Genomic DNA, 19,361 nt, shown 5'->3' with positions numbered 1-19,361 from the left:
TCTTGTGGATGTACATGTTGGTGATATTCAACACTGTGGTATATTCATAAATATACATAGAAAAATTAGTTCAGATTTATTCCACTTTTCTTCCCGTATCCTGTCCCACCTCCCTCCACTTCAATCCTCCCACTTTTTTTTTCATTTCTCTCTTTTTCTCCCTTTATTTTGTACTTTTTTCCCATATGTCAGAGAAAATATTGTACCTTTGACTTTTGGAGTCTGGTTTATTTCACTTAGCATAATAGAGACTAATTTCTTAAGGTTGGTTCAGGTTGGACATTCTATGTAATTGGATAGAATTATATTTTTTTCTGACAACCTTCTACATCAAATTAGTTGCATGTTCCAATTTTTTTTCCTCAAAGTCTCATGGTAATCCTTTGTTTCCACCCAATTCCCTGTATGCTAATAGTACTATTAAATTCATTCAATGAGCTGGCCATTCTAAGACTGTGTTTACCACCTCCATTTGATTTTTTACTACAGCTTAATTCCATGGTGAATGACCCCACACTTTTTGTCATTATCCAAATCTTTCTAAAAATATTTTTTAAATATTATTTTCTATATTTTTATTTTTGTTTCATTTTTTGGAGGTATTAAGGATTGAAAGTACTCTACAAACTGAGTTACATCCCCAACCAAACTCAAAAGGTCAAGGGTTGTCTGTTTCCTTCAGATATGGAAGCTAGGGAGGAAAAAAGGAAAAGAAATGTGGGAACAGATCTCAGGGAAATGAAAGGGAAATCAGTAGAGGAAAGGGACCAAAAGTGAGGATTGAGGAGTGGGAGGTGGGGGGGTTACAGGGAGTGATATTGACCAAATTATATTATGTTGTGGGTATGTATGAATATGAAACAACAAATCTCATCATTATGTCCAACTATAATGTGCCAATAAATTATGTGGAGAAAATAAAATATTATAGTTATTTTATAATCTGTTTGCCAACTCAAATTGTGTGTCAACATGCATTGGATTTTTAGTATTTATTTTCTTGTTTATTGGCCGTAGCTCTTGCCTATTCTCTTTAATTTTACATTTAGTAATTATTATATGTTATGTGTTGACTACAAAGAAAGATTTTCCAGATGATTTCTTTTATTAAAGAGGGCTAGATCCTTCCTCTGATAAAATTTAGACTGATAACTCAATCGCATCAGCAACTGATTAGAACAGGATCTTTCTTGCCTTGGCAAAAGGCAGTATCCCTACTTATAGAGCATAGCCATTCTGGCTTTCACATATGAGCTTGAGATCTTTGTCTTTTCAGTAGGAATAGTGTGAGAATCTCCACTGTCATGCTTCCAGAGACGTCTGGTTTATGGCATTAATATTGAGAAGGTTGTGGAAGCAACGTCACTGTGCATTTGAGGTCCCACCGATCTCCACTTGTGGAACTCTAATCATGTGCAATTACGAAAAGTTCTGCTAACCACTCTGACCATAGCCGCAGTGCTCCAGGAAGCATTATGTCTGTATTCTTTACTGTGAGAGGCACCCAGATTAGCAGGCCTTCTCTAAGAAATGTGGTTAAGAGTTGCCAGTGTCAAGCGATAATTCCCTCAAGCTTTTACACTTTTCTTTTTTACTCAAACCTTCAATCCATTTGCAGATCCTTTTGTCCTTAGTAAAACAAGAGTATTCCACTTCATTTGTATGAGGTTTTGCAGTGATGTCAGTTTATTGTAAAATTTGAAGTTTAGCATATCTTGAATAGGAACTCATTCATGCATTCCAGGGTCCTCACATCTCCACTTTAAACAGTCCCATACTGTGTAACTTCCTCAAACACTCAGTAAGTCCATGTTCTGTTCTCTCACCCACACTCATGATTGTGAGATTGTGACTGTAGCACCTGCAGAGACATTGGCAGATCCTCAGCTCAGGTCTGAGTCTTTAAACCCTGAATTATATTCATTCTAATGCATACTGATGAGTTTATATATATGATGCAAAAATTGACTCCCCTAATATTATCGAAGTAAAGATTTGATCAGTCAAAGCTTCAGTTTTGTTTAGTTTTTGCTTTGTTTGTTTGTTTGTTTTTGCTGATAAGGGAGAATATCACCCCACAAAAGCTTTGTCAGTTTCTAGAGAGAGAGGAGGTAAGTGGAAAAAAAAAAAAAGCTCTTTTAATAAGAGGAAACTGGGCTTCAGGTGGAGAGTAAAAATAGAACAGTCCAAGGAGGTGGAAACAGCAAAAAAAAAAAGATTTTGAGGCAAAGCATTTAAAGACTCTAAGGAAGAAACTTTCACTAATGTATTCCATTGAAGAGGCCATGGATTGTTCAGGGAATTTCTGCAATGGGCAGTTGAAGCATTTGCATGAATCTCTTGGAAAAATTAAAGGATCCTAAAGGATTAACAAGGTCAGGACAATGCAAACTTTACTGTGTGGTTTCAATTTCCTGGTGGGGTGTTATAGAAAGTCTCAGTTCTCAGTGATATTTGGAATGTAGCCCTTATTATTATTAATTTTTTAAAAGTTTCAATGAAACAATAAACTAATGCATATTTTCACATCCTCTGTATAGGGTTAGGTTTATAATTTTTTTTTGTTTTATATTTATAGAAACAACAAAGGGTATGTAATTATGTATATAATATGTTAGTTACAGTCAATAAACAAGAGAAACCTCTTAGTTGCCTACAAAATTCAGTGGTATTTGCTGATATCAGAAAATATACCATCATAGGTGGTAGAGTAATATCACCTTCACTTCCTTCTCAAATAAAAGTCACCAATATCATAGTTACTATACACCAGCTGACCTTGTATTAAAAAATCTGTTCAAATATACTCTACTGTCATTTATAACTTAAAAATAAAAGAAAAAATGTTTTTCACTATATCTATATTCCTAAAAATTGTGCTAATCTGTACACTGGACCAATGTGTATAATTATCTCAATGAAAGATTCCCTTCAATTCTCCTTTTTCTCTCTCTTTGTTACTGTGTCAGTCAAATTTAGAACCCCAATAAAGTATAATGCAATGTCACAGAAATTAAGAAGGTTTTGAAAGTGTATAGTTTATTTCATTTTGTTTTCTTGTAGAGACAATGCTACAGCTTCTGGGATGATGGGCTTTTTTTCCCATATCTATAGAACTTTGGATCTCACCCACACATTCTTATAGATCAAGTATTACAGTGTTAGATTATCACTATTCTTCTTTCTCTCAGAAAACATCTGCTTATAAATAGTCTACATAGGACTCTATGGGTCTTCCTCCTCAACACAACAAAAATATTAATTTTCAGTACTGATAATAGAATCCATCGAGTTTTTTAAATAATTTATTCAAATAAATTTTATGACTCTTATTTTCATTTCTCTGAAGAACATCACTGGAATTTTAATAGGAATCACATTACATCTGTATAGCATTTTTGGAAGTATGGCAATTTTGACAATATTCATTTTGTCTATACAAGAACACAGGAGATCTTTTCATCATCTAAGTTTTTCAATTTCTTTTTTTAGTGTTCTGTAGTTTTCATTGTAGAGGTCTTTCACCTTTTTTGGTAGATTGAATCCCAAGTATTTTTTGAGGCTATTGTGAATAGGATAGTTTTCATGATTTCTCTTTTAGCTAATTCATCATTGCTGTATAGGAATGCAATTGATTAATGGGTGTTAATTTTTTATTCTACTACGTTGCTGAATTTATGCATGAGTTTTAGAGGTTTTCAGGCTGAGTTTTTTGGTTCTTCTAAATGTAGAATCATGTTATCCCCTAATAGGGACACTTTGAGCTCTCCTTTTCCTATCATATCCTTTACTTTCTTTCTTTTGCCTAATTGCTTTGGCTAAAGTTTCAAGAACTTTATTGAATAGAAGGGATGAAAGGAGCATCCTTGTCTTGTTCCAGTGTTTATAGAAAATGCTTCAAGTTTTTCTGCATTTAGAATGATGTGGGACTTGACTTTGTTGTATATAGGTTTTATAATGTTCAGGTATGTTCCTTCTATACTTAGTTTTACTACTGCTATAAACATAAAGCACTGCTGTATTTTGTCAAATGCTTTTTGTGCATTTATTGAAATAATTATGTAATTCTTGTTTTTAAGCCTATTGATGTGGTCAATTTTGTTTATTGATTTCCATATATTGAACCAATCTTGCATCCCTGGGATGAACCCCACTTGATTATGATGCACAATAATTTTAATATGTTTTGTATGCAATTAGTCAGGATTTTATTAAGAATTTTTGCATCTATGATTATCAGGAATATTGATCTGAAGATTTCTTTCCTTGATGTGTCTTTGTTCGGTTTTGGTATCAGGGTAATACTAGCTTCATAGGATGAGTTTGGAAGAGTTCCTTTCTTTTTTATTTCATGAAATAATTTAAAAAGAATAGGTGGTAGCTCTTCTTTGAAGGTCTTGTAGAATTCTGATATGAATCTATATGATCTTGGCCTTTACTTTGTTGGTAGGCTTTTGATGACATCATTAATTTTATTGCTTGAAATTTATCTGTTTAAATTTTCTATATCCCCCTGATTCAATCTGGGTAAGGTCATGTCTCTATAAATTTGTTGATATCTTCAAGATTTTTTATTTTATTGGAGTGTACATTTTCAGAATAATTTCTGATTGTTGTTTGTATTTCAGTAGTGTCCATGATGATCTTTCATTTTTCACCACAAATTTTAGAATTTTTTTTGTTTCTTAAAGATGGCTAAGGATTTATCAACTTTATTAATATTTTCAAAGAACCAAATTTTTGTTTTATTGATTTTTTTTGAATTTTTTATTCTTTTGTTTTAATCTCATTGATTTCATTTCTTATTTTAATGATTTTCTTCTTCTACTGCTTTTGTTATTGATTTGTTCTTCTTTTTCCAGGGCTTTGAGGTGTAAAGTTAGGTTATTTATTTGATGACTTTCTATTATTTTAATGAATGTGCTCAATGCAATGAACTTTCCTATTACAACCAACTTAATATTGTTCCAGAGATTTTGATATGTTGTGTTGTTCTTCACATTTACTTCTAAGTATTTTTTTAAAATTTCATCCCTGATTTCTTCTGCTAACTATTACTTATTCAATAGTTTATTATTTAGTATCCAGGTGTGTTATTGTAGCTTCTAATTTTTGTTTTTTTATTGATTTCTAATTTTGTTCTGTTATGATCTGATAGAATGCAAGATAGTCTCTATTTTTTTTTTTTTTTTTTTGGTATTTGCTAAGAGTTTTGTTTTTTTGTTTTTTGTTTTTTTTTTGGTCTAAGATATGTTCTATTTTATAAAAATCTATATGCTGCTGAGAAGAAAACCCTATTCAGTTATTGATGAAATAGTCTACATGTGACTGTTAAATTATTAGTTGTGTTTTTTAGTTCCACAGCTTTGTTATTTTGTTTTTGTTTGGAAGATTCATCCAGTGATGAGAGAGGTGTGTCAAAGTCCCCCATTTTATTGTGCTATGGTCTATTTGATTCTTGAAATTGGGAAGGGTGTGTTTGTTGTATATAGATGCTCCATTGTTTGGGGCATAAATATTTATGATTGTTATTACTTGTGTGTATATAGATAGACAGATACACACACACACACACACACACACACACATCTATCTATCTACCTATATAGATGAGATACAGTTTTAAATATGTGAACTATTTGCAAAGAACTAGCACAACTCTAGGGTCATTTTTCAGTTTACAAGTGCTATTAAAAACAACCCCAATATTAGTGGGAATGAAAATTATCTCTTCAAATTAACACTGATAGCATTTGTACTATAATTACCAATGTGTATTTAAAAAAATTACAATGAATATAACTATTAACAAACCCAAAGAGTCCCTTGGAAATAAACTTGTTTGGAATATTTTAATTATTAGGTCCCCAAGGAACAGGAGAATTCATATAAAAGTCCTTAGTCCTGCTGGTGAAATTATTCACTTAGACAGTTGGAAACAGCTCCTATCTTGGTGAGTGGCTTCTGTAATGATTATACCTTGCTTTCATGGGGCAAAAGTTGGGCTTGGGTACTTCAGGTGGTAGGGGTAGTGCTCAGTGGAAGGGGTAGTGCTCAGTGCTGAGCATGCATGAGACCCTGGTTTCATCCCAGCAGCTCTGAGAACAAGAACCACTGATTTGTAGCCAATTGAGAAATTGTATTTTTTCCTACTCAATATTGTGTCTGTAAGAGCATTCCTCTGTGTCACTCTGATCCAGGTTGTCCAGGGATGCAACATATCTTTGCTTAAAGACTCCTTTGGTCACAGATAAGAAAACACACATGACTGCCTACTTGATACTTTTATTCCATAAAACTGTTTTACATATGAGAGGAATTTACTGAATCTAGTAGCTTGATTATATATTTTTGTTAATTTCCTTTTAAAACAAGAGTTCAAGCTCCACTTTCCTCCCCGCATTTCCCATCCTGTATCTTCCCTTCCCTGTATCCTGTCTCTACACAGAATTTTTAGGCTATCAAAAGAAATGACCAGTTGGAAGCTCCTAAGAGAAAATGCCCTTCTTTCTTAGGAAACAGAGAAACCTTTTCTTCTTCCCTTCAGCCACTCCAGGAACCTCTGCCTGTCTCAGAGTGGTCACACTGTTCATGTTATGACCACCCTCTTGCTTGCTCTCATGGGCTTTCGCTGGGGAACACTTGAACTTGTATCAAATCTACTGACTACTGGTTCAATGACCTTGGTATTTTACCCTAAGCAGCAGTGTTTTTGCCCCAGATATGAAGTTGATAAGAAACTTGTTTATGGAAAGCCAATGTATCATGAGGTTTTGGGGTCAGGATCTTTAATGCCAATCCTTTTATCACATTTGTCGATCTCAGATTCTCTAGTTTGCCTTTCATAAGAACAAGATGATAATGATAGTAGCTCCATTATAATTTTGTTAATGGTTTTGCTGACAAATGGTTATAAAGCATTTAAAATATTTCCATTATACATAATCGTCATTTTATAAAGTTTGCTGTTTATCCACTAAATGTCATTCTCTCCAAGGAATTACACATGGAATGACAAATAGATAGATAGGTGGTAGATAGAGATAATTTATTAAATACAGAAACCATAAGATATTTTTGCCCTTGTTGTGGTGTTGATTAAGATAACTTACATTGTTACACAAAGTCACATTGTCTACCTATGGCCAAGATAGACAGGCAACCAAAATCTTACTAATGCTAATGCAATGAATTTGATAATTTTGCAAACAATCAAAATGATAAATTAAGCGCTGCCCTGCCATGGATCTCCTTGTATTCACAACCAGGAAATAAGGTAGGACAACACCTTGAGCAGGTGCTTAAGCTTCTGGCTATCATCCTTCTCCTGTTCAACTTGCCCATGCCAGAAGAAAGTTTATGATTAAGTAAGATTAAGTTTGTAGCCCTGTCACTGTCATAGTACTTACTTTATAAATTACAGAAACATATTTAATGTCCTTCCTGCCTTTCTGGGGTAATACTAAGATAGCAATTGCATGCTTTCCTTTTAAAATTATTTTATGTACCTCTAAGTCTATTTCTGAGCTTAAGTTCAACATTACTTTCACTTCAAAGTCATATCAATTCAACTCCTTCAGGTACTTCAAGTTCTACTCTTGAAAATATTCTGAGAATTTGGAAGCAGTGATTGAAAACTTTCTCAGGCTTAACCAATTATATTATGCTGAAACAAAAACAGTGGCTTTTTCGGTTTGCTAATTGTCTTAAAATAGCAAGAACGTCTATGATTTAATTAGAAGTAAATTTGCAACTAAATGCTGTATCAGTGGAATAATGTTCACTATTTACTGATGATATATTCCAAAATAATAAAAGCAAACAACTTATTTCATGTTTAATTTATTATGTGCACAGGATATATGGTGTTATCCAAAGATTTTTCTTGTTAAAAATATATTCAGATCTGATATTTACTGTTGCTTTTTTTCATTTCACTAACAGAGCTTTTACTTTATATTTTAAAATATAAACACTTATCTAGCACTTTTTTATGAAAATACTCAATCCACATTTTCAAGAAATATAACACACTAGCGTACATTAAATCTTAGAAAACATTGTTCTAAAGTTCTCATTTTTATACTAGTCTAGGAATCAATTTTAAATGATATTATATATATATATATATGTATATATATATATATATTCATGTTCTTTATACCATCATCAATCAGTCCATTAATTTATTGCTTTGTTAGTACTCTTAGCCAGCTATTGTTTTATGACTGAAAATGTTAGTGAAACCATACGTTAATTCCTGCACACAGGGAGCCAAATGTCCAAGGACAGGAATAATCGTTAATTGAATAAATAAAAGATGTAACTATGAAATCTGATAGCTAATAAATTATGAAATGTATCTCCTAGTTTATACTTTAGAAACTTTGATCATAATGTATTTACTGGTTAATTATTTTGTAAACAGTACATTACCTGGATATCTCATTATCATTCTCCTTCCATCTATATGTTATTTTAGAATGTTAAAATTCTTATAAAAGGAAAATCACACCGAAGATGGAATTTACAGAGGGAAACTTCACCTTGGTCACTGAATTCATTCTCCTGGGTTTTCCTACTCGCCCTGAACTGCAGATTGTCCTATTCCTCGTATTTCTCGTATTGTATGGTATGATCTTAACAGGGAACATTGGATTGATGCTGTTAATCAGGACAGATCCACAACTTCAAACCCCCATGTATTTCTTCCTCAGCAACCTGTCCTTTGTTGACCTTTGCTATTCCTCAGTCATTGTGCCCAAAATGCTGATCAATTTCCTCTCAGTAAACAAATCTATTTCCTACTATGGGTGCGCCCTGCAGTTTTATTTCTTCTGCACTTTTGCAGATACTGAATCCTTTATCTTGGCTGCCATGGCATATGACCGCTATGTGGCCATCTGCAACCCTTTACTGTACACAGTTGTGATGTCACGGGGCATCTGTATCAGGTTGATTGTCTTGTCCTACATTGGAGGCAATCTGAACTCTCTGGTTCACACATCCTTTGCCTTTATTCTGAAATACTGTGACAAAAATGTCATTAACCACTTTTTCTGTGACCTCCCTCCCCTGCTTAAGCTCTCCTGCACAGACACACCAGTTAATGAGTGGCTCCTCTCCACATATGGCAGCTCAGTGGAAATTATCTGTTTCATCATCATCATCACCTCCTACTATTTCATCCTTCTTTCAGTCTTAAAGATCCGCTCTGCTGGTGGGAGGAAGAAAACCTTCTCTACCTGTGCCTCTCACCCGACTCTGTGGTCATCTATCAGGGGACTCTTCTCTTCATTTACTTCCGTCCCAGTCCTGTGTATGCTCCCAACACTGATAAAATTATCTCCGTGTTCTACACCATTATCATCCCAGTGCTGAACCCATTGATTTACAGTTTGAGAAATAAAGATGTAAAAGATGCAGAGAAGAAAGCTCTACAATCAAAGATAAATGCTTCATGAGAGAAAACATTTCAAGATTCATCTAATTCCCTGATTAATAACTCTAAATGGGCACCTGCAGCAACCTTACCAGCAGGCACACACCTACTTGCATAACAGGCTATTATCACATTTGTTTTTTCACACAATCAAATGCTTTTTATAATCCCATGATAAAAGTAAACATTAAAAATGTTTTGTTTTTTTAAGCAACTAAATAATAGCTGCTCTTCAATATGTGTTGTGTTACAGGCTTGGGATGTGTGTTAAAATTGTTTGGGTCATGATATATTAAATATTTCAGAAAACTGTGGATACATATGTATGCAGAATGTCTCAGAAGTGTGGGTTTCTGGGTAAGAGAAGATGCCAGATTGCCTAGATATGTATGTCATGTCTGCTCCTGGATAATGAATGGTACAATGAAAAAATTGCTGTACTTTTCTCAGCCACAGTTAATTTGCCTGAAAATGAGAGAGAATACTTTTACCTGTATCATTGATTTTAGTGGTCAGTAGTGTTAATACATTTAAGTGCTAAGAATAATATCTGTACAGTTTTACCAGTTAAATGATTTTTATTTTATATAGTTGTATTGCACATTAATTAGAAGGCACATCATATAATGAGGAACATTTGGAATGCAAAAGTTTAAAAAAATACTTTTATAAAGGTCAGTTTAGTTATTTTTTAATAATTTTCTACACTTAGTTTACTGCAGAGTGTTTTGGAAACTTGTCTAAATAGCAGCTTGAGCAACAGAGGTAAATTATAATAAAAAGTAGCTGTATTTTTTCTTATCTCTTATTGTTTATCCTGCCAAAGTATTGCTGACAGCATGGAACATTCTGTGACATCTCAGAAACAGTGTGAGCCACTATGTTATGACAGTGTGTACCAATGTCTTCATGGAGAAATCATTTCAGTGCTATGGTAGAATACTATAGTGGGAATTCATTGCAAAATATATTTCAGAAACCAATATATTTTGCTGTTCATAAATATTATTCTGTGATAATAAATACTTATAATCTTTGATCTGGAAATACCAGAGTAAAAGTATATTTACAACAATATTCTCTCTATTACAGCCAAAATAATTTTAGTGCCAGTTTTAAAGTTCTCTATATAAATTTTCTTGATATTTCTCTCCTACAATGTTCTTTCTCAGCATTTCTGGTGCTTCATTTGGTAAGAAGAGAGCACACACTCTCAAAACTACAATCAAACTGAACACTCTAATCCTGAATTTGGTTTCACTGTTATTCAACCAAGTTTATAATCATACAGAGCATGTTAGATGCAGGGTTTCTAAACAAAACTTTTTATGCCAGTCACGTCCTTGACATACTTAAGCATCTATTAGTGATAATGTCTACATTGGGTAGATTAAAGTTGCAAATTAAATTCTTACACTTGCTATACTACTGCCATTTGGTAGTCAATAATTATATCACAGACATTATATTGTTTTTCAGAAAACATGATTATTTCTAAGTAAGAAAATAGTAAAAGTTAGAATGTGCCAGTGGTTTTTAGAGTTCCTCAGGCGATTCCAATGTACAAGCTGGAGCAGCATGAAGAGAAACCCTGGCTCAACTCACCTTGCTTAATAAGCACCCTGAGGGCTGCCATCATCTGCTATGCTTCCTGGAGTCCTGCCCTCCTCATTATACAGGGAGCCTGCTGTATTTCTTCACTAATGGCAGGTGCTTGCTGAATTCCCGTGGCTGTAATGCAGCTAGCAAAGCTGAAATTGTATTTTAGATCCAACACAATCATCATTTTGAGAAGCTGACCACCTACCTACAATATGACTAAGACCTTCCTAAAGCATCTTTGCTGAACTATGTGTGGTCCCTGTGCTGGTATCAAAAGGAACTTACTCTGCATTTCAATATTGGCAGCAGAAACCTGAAAGTATTATGGGGTTAGGAGGTTTATGTTGAAGTCTCATATAATTACTTCTTTAAACTAATTCTAACCTAGGAATTGATTGGATAAATGTAGCTCCCAGCCAGGAGCCTACTGAGAATGATACCCAGAAGAATCCAGCCCTTTCAGTGTGCCATTCATAAACATTTAATTTTCAAATAAAACCAATTATAAAAGTGTGCTTATTCCAAACAGATGTATGCATACAACTGAATAAAGAAGATATACAGAATTTTACATGTCACTTTATCTATCTGGGGTGATGGAGGATTCTTCTAGCTATGTCCACCGAAACTTTGTACTACTTTATACTTCTAAATCACTAAACTGTTGATTTAGAAGTATAAGCCACAATTACCATGTCTTATGTTAAGAAGCAGAAGAATGGACGATGGGGGAAATATTGGAAATTTATTTGTGTGTGTGAGTGTATGAAAATTCTAGAGATAAATAAGTAGTACATTCTTTGTTTCAACTACTGTTGATATCATTACAGCTGGAACACATAACTTACTTTTTTCAATAATCTATTTCAAACTCTCTTCAGTCTCAACAAACACCTCAACTGTTATGATTTCTTTTCTGGTAAAAGTATTCAAACTATTATTGTTAAAATGTCCATTTCACTAGTAGTTATTTTTATATTGAACTGTTTTACTTTTCTATTAAGTTTTTCCAATAGGAGTGAACATAATATAAGAGACTTCAAAGGCTCTCCTGCCTTCCATAAATTCTGCCCACCTTCCTCATTATATGGAAGTAACAACATAACTTATAGACAATCACCACAATCAGGACGTTTTTCCTGATGGTTCAGTAGCATGGGCATCCCAATATGACCAACTAACAGTCCTCCATGTAATTTGATGGAATTCTTGCTAGGATTTCGGGAGAAAGAATAATCAAACACATACCTACACATCAGTGATAAATCTATTGAAAGAGAAATTTTAAAAACAAATTACTCCATTCACAAGAGCTGCCCCAAAATAAAATACTTGGGAATAAATATAACAAAAGTGATGAAAGATCTCTACAATGAACTATAGAACACTGGAGAAAGAATTGAAAAAAGACTTTAGAAGATAGAAAGATGTGTTTTAATAAACAAAGCATATTTCAAAATTGTGAGGATGGAAGACAAAATTTTCTTAATGTACCTTCAGATACAAAATTGTGAAGAGCTGTATCTTTTTCTCCCTTAGTTTATCATACTTGATTTTGGTGAGTTAAGAGTAGTATTATCAACTTAGCATAGAAGACATCATTCCCCCAGGGGAAAAATGGATAATTATTCAAAAATCATAGCAGTCTCAGGATGACTCAAGGAGACATTTATTTATCCGCTATAATAGAGTAGGGCAAAAAAAAAAAAAAGAAAAGAAAAGAAAAAGAAAGAAAGAAAGAAAGAAAGAAAGAAAGAAAGAAAGAAAGAAAGAAAGAAAAAGAAAGAAAAGAGAAATGGAGGATAAATTCACAGAAGACTAGTGGGAAAATAGAATGTTTGAGATGTTTGTAGATGGCTAGAAATAAGAGACAGGAGAGTGTGGCCGGTATGAGCCACAGGGTGGGTACCATCTTTTGTCTCCAACAATGTGCTCTGTTGGAAACACAAAAATATTTTGCCCCTGAGGGTGTCTTGCTGTGGACAACCCTAAAGTGAGAGATGTTGCTGCTTGTAACTTGTCACTAATGGACTACTATTGTGTCACCTTAGGAATAAAACCAACATCCTTTTTGAACACACACATACCACTCACCCCAATGCTGCGGCCTTTCCACAAGTGCTCCCCTGGACATCAGTTACACAGATGCAGTATATGCATCCATGCTTCAGACCCCAGAATCACCAGAATTGCAAGCTAGATTGAATTCTGCACCCAGATGCTCAGTTTCTCTGTGCATGCCCATACTGTTGCCAATAGCTCTATTGCATTAGCAAGTTAGTATGTGCCCTGCACCCCAGAACTGCTGTATCTCCATTCATTTCCAACACAATCTTTCTGAGTGTACCTATGCTTTGGACAACTATTGCTATTGTTGGAAATTGTCTTTCCAAAGCTCATGTTAAAACCTATTTCTATTGTGGTATTATAAGGCAGGACTTTCAGCAAAAGTATTAAGTTATGACGGTTTTGCCCTCATAAACTCTTAGTACCCTTTCAAAATTGGAACTCTCTGGCACCTCTTAAATGTGACAATATAGCTTTTGCCTACTCTGCCATTTGGTGGCACCGAAAAGACACCTTCATCTTGGACTTCACAGCTTTCAGTGTTGTGAAACTGAACTTATATAGTTTATAAGTTACCCAGTCTGAGTCATTTTGGTTTAAGAGCAGGAACAGACGATGAAGTTCCTCTTCCATAGCAACCCGACACTGCCTGGCCTCTAAAACTGCAGTTTTCTTCATACACTCAGGCTCTATAGCCTGGAATTCCAGCTACTCAACAAGCACTCACACTTGGTACACCATTGCCAATAATATATCAGGAGAAAATGCATCATGAGCACAGATGCTACCACTGCCTTAAACCTCAGAGATACAATTTCTTCATGGGCACTCAGGCTTAAGACCCAAGTTCCTTGCCCATTCCTGAGGTTCTGCACATCAGACACCACTGCCACTCTCAACATAAGCAACCTGGACTCAGTGCCAAATGAAATACCCTTAAGAATTATTTCATCACTGGGAAAAAAAATATAGTGTGGATGACACTGGAGGCTTCCCCAACCAAGTCTCCTACAGCCCTTATCACTACTGTGAGAATCCACAATGTTGATCACTAGGATCAATCCAATCTTCACCAACACTGACTTAAGCTAAAAGGTTTCATAAAGATCTTGACACTGTTCCCTCACTGGAGGCAGACCCCCTATACTTTGCTCAGACAAGATACTCACATGTTCTATGGGGGAAAGACATTCCACACTGACACCAGACAGGGTAAGTTTCTGTTAACTGTCTTCAAAGAAAGGGACACCCATAAATAGCCTTAAAAGAAGTTAAATAGTGAGCTTAAGGAATCTTAGTCAACATGAAAAAAATACAGAGCAATGATTCAACAAAATTAAATAATTTAACAACAAATCAACTAAAAAGGAACTTGTGTTTACATCTGTGTGTAAAACCAGACAGAAATTTTGGAGCTGAAGAAAACATTTAATGAAATAAAAATGCAATAGGAAAATCTGCAGTATAATTTATTAAGGAGAAGAAAGAATCTGTGAACTTAAGGCAGAATATTTTAAAAATATATACTCAAAGGGGAAAAAGAGAAACAAATAAATAAGAAAGAATGAAGAAAACCCATAATATTTATTGGACAACTTTAAGACAGCTAACATTCATACCATAAGAGTTAAAGAAGGGGGATTGGAGATATTGAGTGAAATTTGCTTAAAGAAATCATGGTTTAAAAGCTATAAAATTTGGGAAAAATATAAATATTCAATTGGAGAAAATTCAAAGATCTATAATAAGGATCAAAGTAAAACTGACTATACTAAGCTATATCATAATCAAACTATTTATATGACATATTACTGAGGGAATAATATCAGCAACATGACAAATTAGCCACTCAACTTCCCTTTCTTTTGTGGATACACCAAATCTATGTTTATTCTTTGATCCATTTTCTTTGAGAGAAAGTCAGAGACAAATTGAGAGATCCAACCCACTTGGTCACTGAGAAAATATCCACATTAAATGACTAGAATACTGTGAGATATACTCTCACATAGAACATGTCCTAGGTAGAGTGACATAAAATTGGTATATGAATATCTAATACTGATGTCCTCCTAGGGTGAGGAGGGCTTATATTTCACATTGCATTATAAACTCCAAATTCCTCCAAAGTTTGGCTCTCAACTCACCAACTCTGGCAGCAAACGGGATTAGATTTACATAATTCTTATTGGACAAAAGGGGAAAAAAAAACATCAAGGAAAATGAAAACCAGGGAAACTCATTCCAAATTAAGACAATGAAGATGGCATGATAAACCTCCAGAAACTGACATGAGTGAAGTGAGGATTTGTGATTGAACTGACTGGAGATTAAAAGTAATCATCAAAGAAATGCACTCAGAGTTCAAGATAGCAATGCTAAAATAAATGTAGAATTTTAACCAAGATTATATATATGCAAAAAGAATCATATATATAATATATATATATTAGCAAAAAGAAATCATATATATATATATATTAGCAATATATATATATAAGCAAAAAGAAATCATAGATCTAAATAATGCTATAACTGAATTAAAAAATTCAATAGAGATTTACTAACAAAATATAGATGAATCAGAAGTAAAGCTTATTGAAGTTCGATAAAGCATAAAGAATAAAATGAGAAACCATGGTGATTTAAGTGACATAGGATACACCATAAATCATGACAGCCTATGCATTTTCTAAGTGACAGAAGGAGAAGTGGAGGAAAAACTGAAATATATTAAAATAAACAAAGCCAAAACATTCCAGGCCTGGAGAAAGAAATAGATCCAAATATGATTCTTCAAAAACTACCCACACTGAAACCTGTCATAAACAAACTGACAAACTGTAAAGACAGAACATTTTTAAAGAAGGGAATTGTGTACAATAGGATTATCCAGAGACAGTCAGAATATTTCTACATCAGAAACCTTACAGACTAACAGAGACCATTGAGATTCCATGTTTAACCTCTTGAAAGAAAAAAAAAAGTTAGAAACCAAGAATATTTTAACCAGCAACCCTGTATTTTTAAAATTAAACAATGATAAAGACTTTCTGAAATAAACAAAGCATAGACAGTTTAAAATCACTAGAACTGCTTTATAAGAATTCTAAAGGGCTTATTTATTTTTTTTTTACTTTGAAGAAAAGGGATAATAATTAGGTGCATGAAAATATACAACATATAAAATTCATGGGTAAAAGTACATTGTCAAATCAATATTCTAACATCATCATGGTGACTGATCAATTATCTCTCCCAGTATAGAGGTTAAAAAGTAAAATTATTAAAATAATTAAATATACAATATTTTATTAAGCATAAAAGTTATGAGAAATAAATTATATCATCAATACATAAAATATGAGAGAATAGCATGGAAATATAGTTTAAATAGACAATGAAATTTAATAATAGTAATTTAATAATTCAACAAAATTAAATAATTTAACAACAAATCAACCAAAGTTGCCATCAGCTTAAAATAACCATTTGTATGTTCAAGTGGATTTATATAAGCCTCAAAGTAACCACAATGTAAATGTCTATGGTAGTGACATAACATATAAAAAAGAAAATACCTAAAACTTAGCACTGCAAAAAACCATAAAACTACAAAAGAAGGTTGTAATATAGGAAAAATGGAATAAAGGCTTCTTAAAACAACCAGAAAACAATGAGGTGGAACTAGTAACTCCCAATGACCAATAATTACATTGAATATAAATGCATTAAATTCTTTAATTGAAAAATCATAGAGTGCCTGAATAGATTGAAAAATTAAGACCTATCTATTTGCTGCCTACTGGAAATTCATGTTTCCTTAATGGACACCTATCGTTTGAGAGTGAAAGGAGAAGCAAAAGTCTTTAGTGCAAATGAAAAGAGAAAATAATAGGGCTACTTATGCTTACTTAAGACAAAAAAATGACATTAAAACTGTAAGAAGAGGAAAGAAGACCATTATGTGCTGATAAAAGGGTCAATTCATCAAGAGGACATAACAATTATAAATATGAATGCACTCATATTGGAATTTCTAAATATATAAGGCAAACATTAGTGATCTGATGGGAGACATAAAAATGGGCAAAGAATATTGAGAGATAGTTCTTAAAAGAAAACACACATATGTTTAACTGGTATGTAAAAAATGGTAACATCTTTACAGATGTATGAAATGCATATTAAATTTACAATGAGATATTACCTCACATCCAGAGAATTTCATTACTATCTGTTGAGGAGGATTTTTGAAGATTAAAAAAAGACAAACTTCCAATTGTTTTTAATTTTGAAAGGAAATACTAAGAATAATAACAAACTAAATTATTTTTGAACAAAATATTTGATTTTTATATTGATTTTCCATGTCAAAATTCTTATGTGAGTCAATGTTGCACATATGACTCTATCATTAAGACAATAATTCACAAAGTCAGTATATTTCTACATTTGATCACTAATAACTAGCCTAAAATTCTTAAAAAAATAATATCAAACTATTATTTTTGAAAATCCTCATTTCAGGTTTCATAGGGGACACAGAGAATAAACATTGATCTTGTCCCTAAGGTCTTACATGCAGTAGATAAGCTTTGGTAGAATAAACTAGTCTTTACTCAAGTGTGTATATGTGTGAAGAATGTGGTTTAATCGTAAAATTAATGTGGGTGATGTCTTTCCTTTGGGGACTGAGAGTATGGTAACAGGAAATATTGTCTTTAAAGATTCCTTTGATATGCATACTTATAGCATCATTATTCATAATAGTGAAAATGTAGAAACAAATCATAACTGGTGAATGGATAATGAAAATATATTACATACATGAAAATAAATGTTATTCAGCTCTGCAAAATAGGGTTTTCTGACACATGAAAAATCATAGATGATTCCTGGAAATATTAGACTCAGTGAAAGAAGGCTGAGACACATGGCCATATATTTTAGACTTCTGTTGATATGTACTCTCCTGATTACGAAACACACAGCCTCAGAAGAGGTTAAAGATTGCCAGGGCTAGCAGAAAAGGGAGAAGTAAGGTGCCGGCTAAGAGACGTTTTTCTTACTAAAATGATAACAAATGTTCAGTGATTGGATAGTGTTGGTGGCTGCACAGCCTTATGAATATACAAATGAAATGTTTATTTTAAAAGGAAGAATATAGCCAGGCCTATAATCCCAGCTGCTCAGAAGGCTGAGAAGGGAGAATTGCAGGTTCAAAAACAGCCTCAGCAAAAGTGAGGTGATGAGCCACTCAGTGAGACCCTGTCTCTAAATAAAATACAAAATAGGGCTGGGAATGTGGTTCAGTGGTCCAGTGCCCCCGAGTTCAATCCCCGGTAGCCGCCCCCACCAAAAAGGAAGAAAAAATAGCCTATTAATCATAACATTAAAAAAAATGATATCAAAGGGTAATAATGTTCCTAATGTGAGATGATAAAGGAAAATGTTTCAAAAATCAAGAACTGAAGAACAATATAAGAGTTAGGAGTGATTGAAGAACTGTATGAGTTTCATTTGATTTCCACTTTGGAGAGTGACAATTTTGATTATACGTAGCAGTATATATATATATACTTTACAGTTTTTTTTCCTGATATAGATCAATTTGGTGAAAATAGTAAAGAATTGAAGTTTAACATTAGCTAAGCCATTGCGTTACACACAGGGGCAATACTGAACCAGGAATCTAATTAACACATCAAACCCTGAGGGAAAGAGCTTCAGAAACTGAAGTCCCAGTTGCTACCAAGTAAAATAAAATGCTAATTGTTGAGTGTTCAGCTACCAAAGACCTGCTCATCTCAGGTAGGTTCTCAAGTCTCCAGATGTAAAGACAAAGGGAACAATTTTTCAAATATTATTTCTTTAGGAAAAAAATGAGAATTTTGTAAAGGAATTATTTTTATGTTTGTTCACTGACATCCATAGATTATTCTATCTAATGCCTGAAGATGATCGTCTTCCCCCTCTGAATAGGAAAAAAATTGATTGAATTAAATAATATCCACATAATAACATTGAAAGTATTGTATTTTAGAATAGTTATTCATGAAAATGCTAATTTCTTTTATTATTATGCATGCACATACGTACATGAATTGAAGGAGTGTTTAAGTTTGTTTCTTGTCCAAAACCTTTGACTTACTATATTATGGATAACAATATGTACAAATTCAACTTCATGTGAGCTACATAGTCTCTTAGACTTTAAAATAACCCACTAATACACATCACCTACATT

General features: G+C 33.4%; 1 protein-coding gene across 1 annotated transcript; it reads left to right on the top strand.

The window, feature by feature from the left end:
- The first annotated feature begins 8,520 nt into the window (after positions 1–8,520).
- Positions 8,521–9,464, top strand: LOC107135313 (olfactory receptor 5I1-like). The gene is given in 2 exon segments (XM_015477199.1): positions 8,521–9,256; positions 9,259–9,464. Coding segments are annotated over 2 exon segments (942 nt in total).
- The last annotated feature ends 9,897 nt before the right edge of the window (positions 9,465–19,361 follow it).

The sequence above is a fragment of the Marmota marmota genome, unplaced genomic scaffold (assembly GCF_001458135.2).
Source record: "Marmota marmota marmota unplaced genomic scaffold, marMar, whole genome shotgun sequence".
In the NCBI taxonomy this organism is placed as follows: domain Eukaryota; kingdom Metazoa; phylum Chordata; class Mammalia; order Rodentia; family Sciuridae; genus Marmota; species Marmota marmota.
Note: the sequence above shows the minus strand (reverse complement) of the source record. Positions and strands in the feature narration are given on the sequence as shown.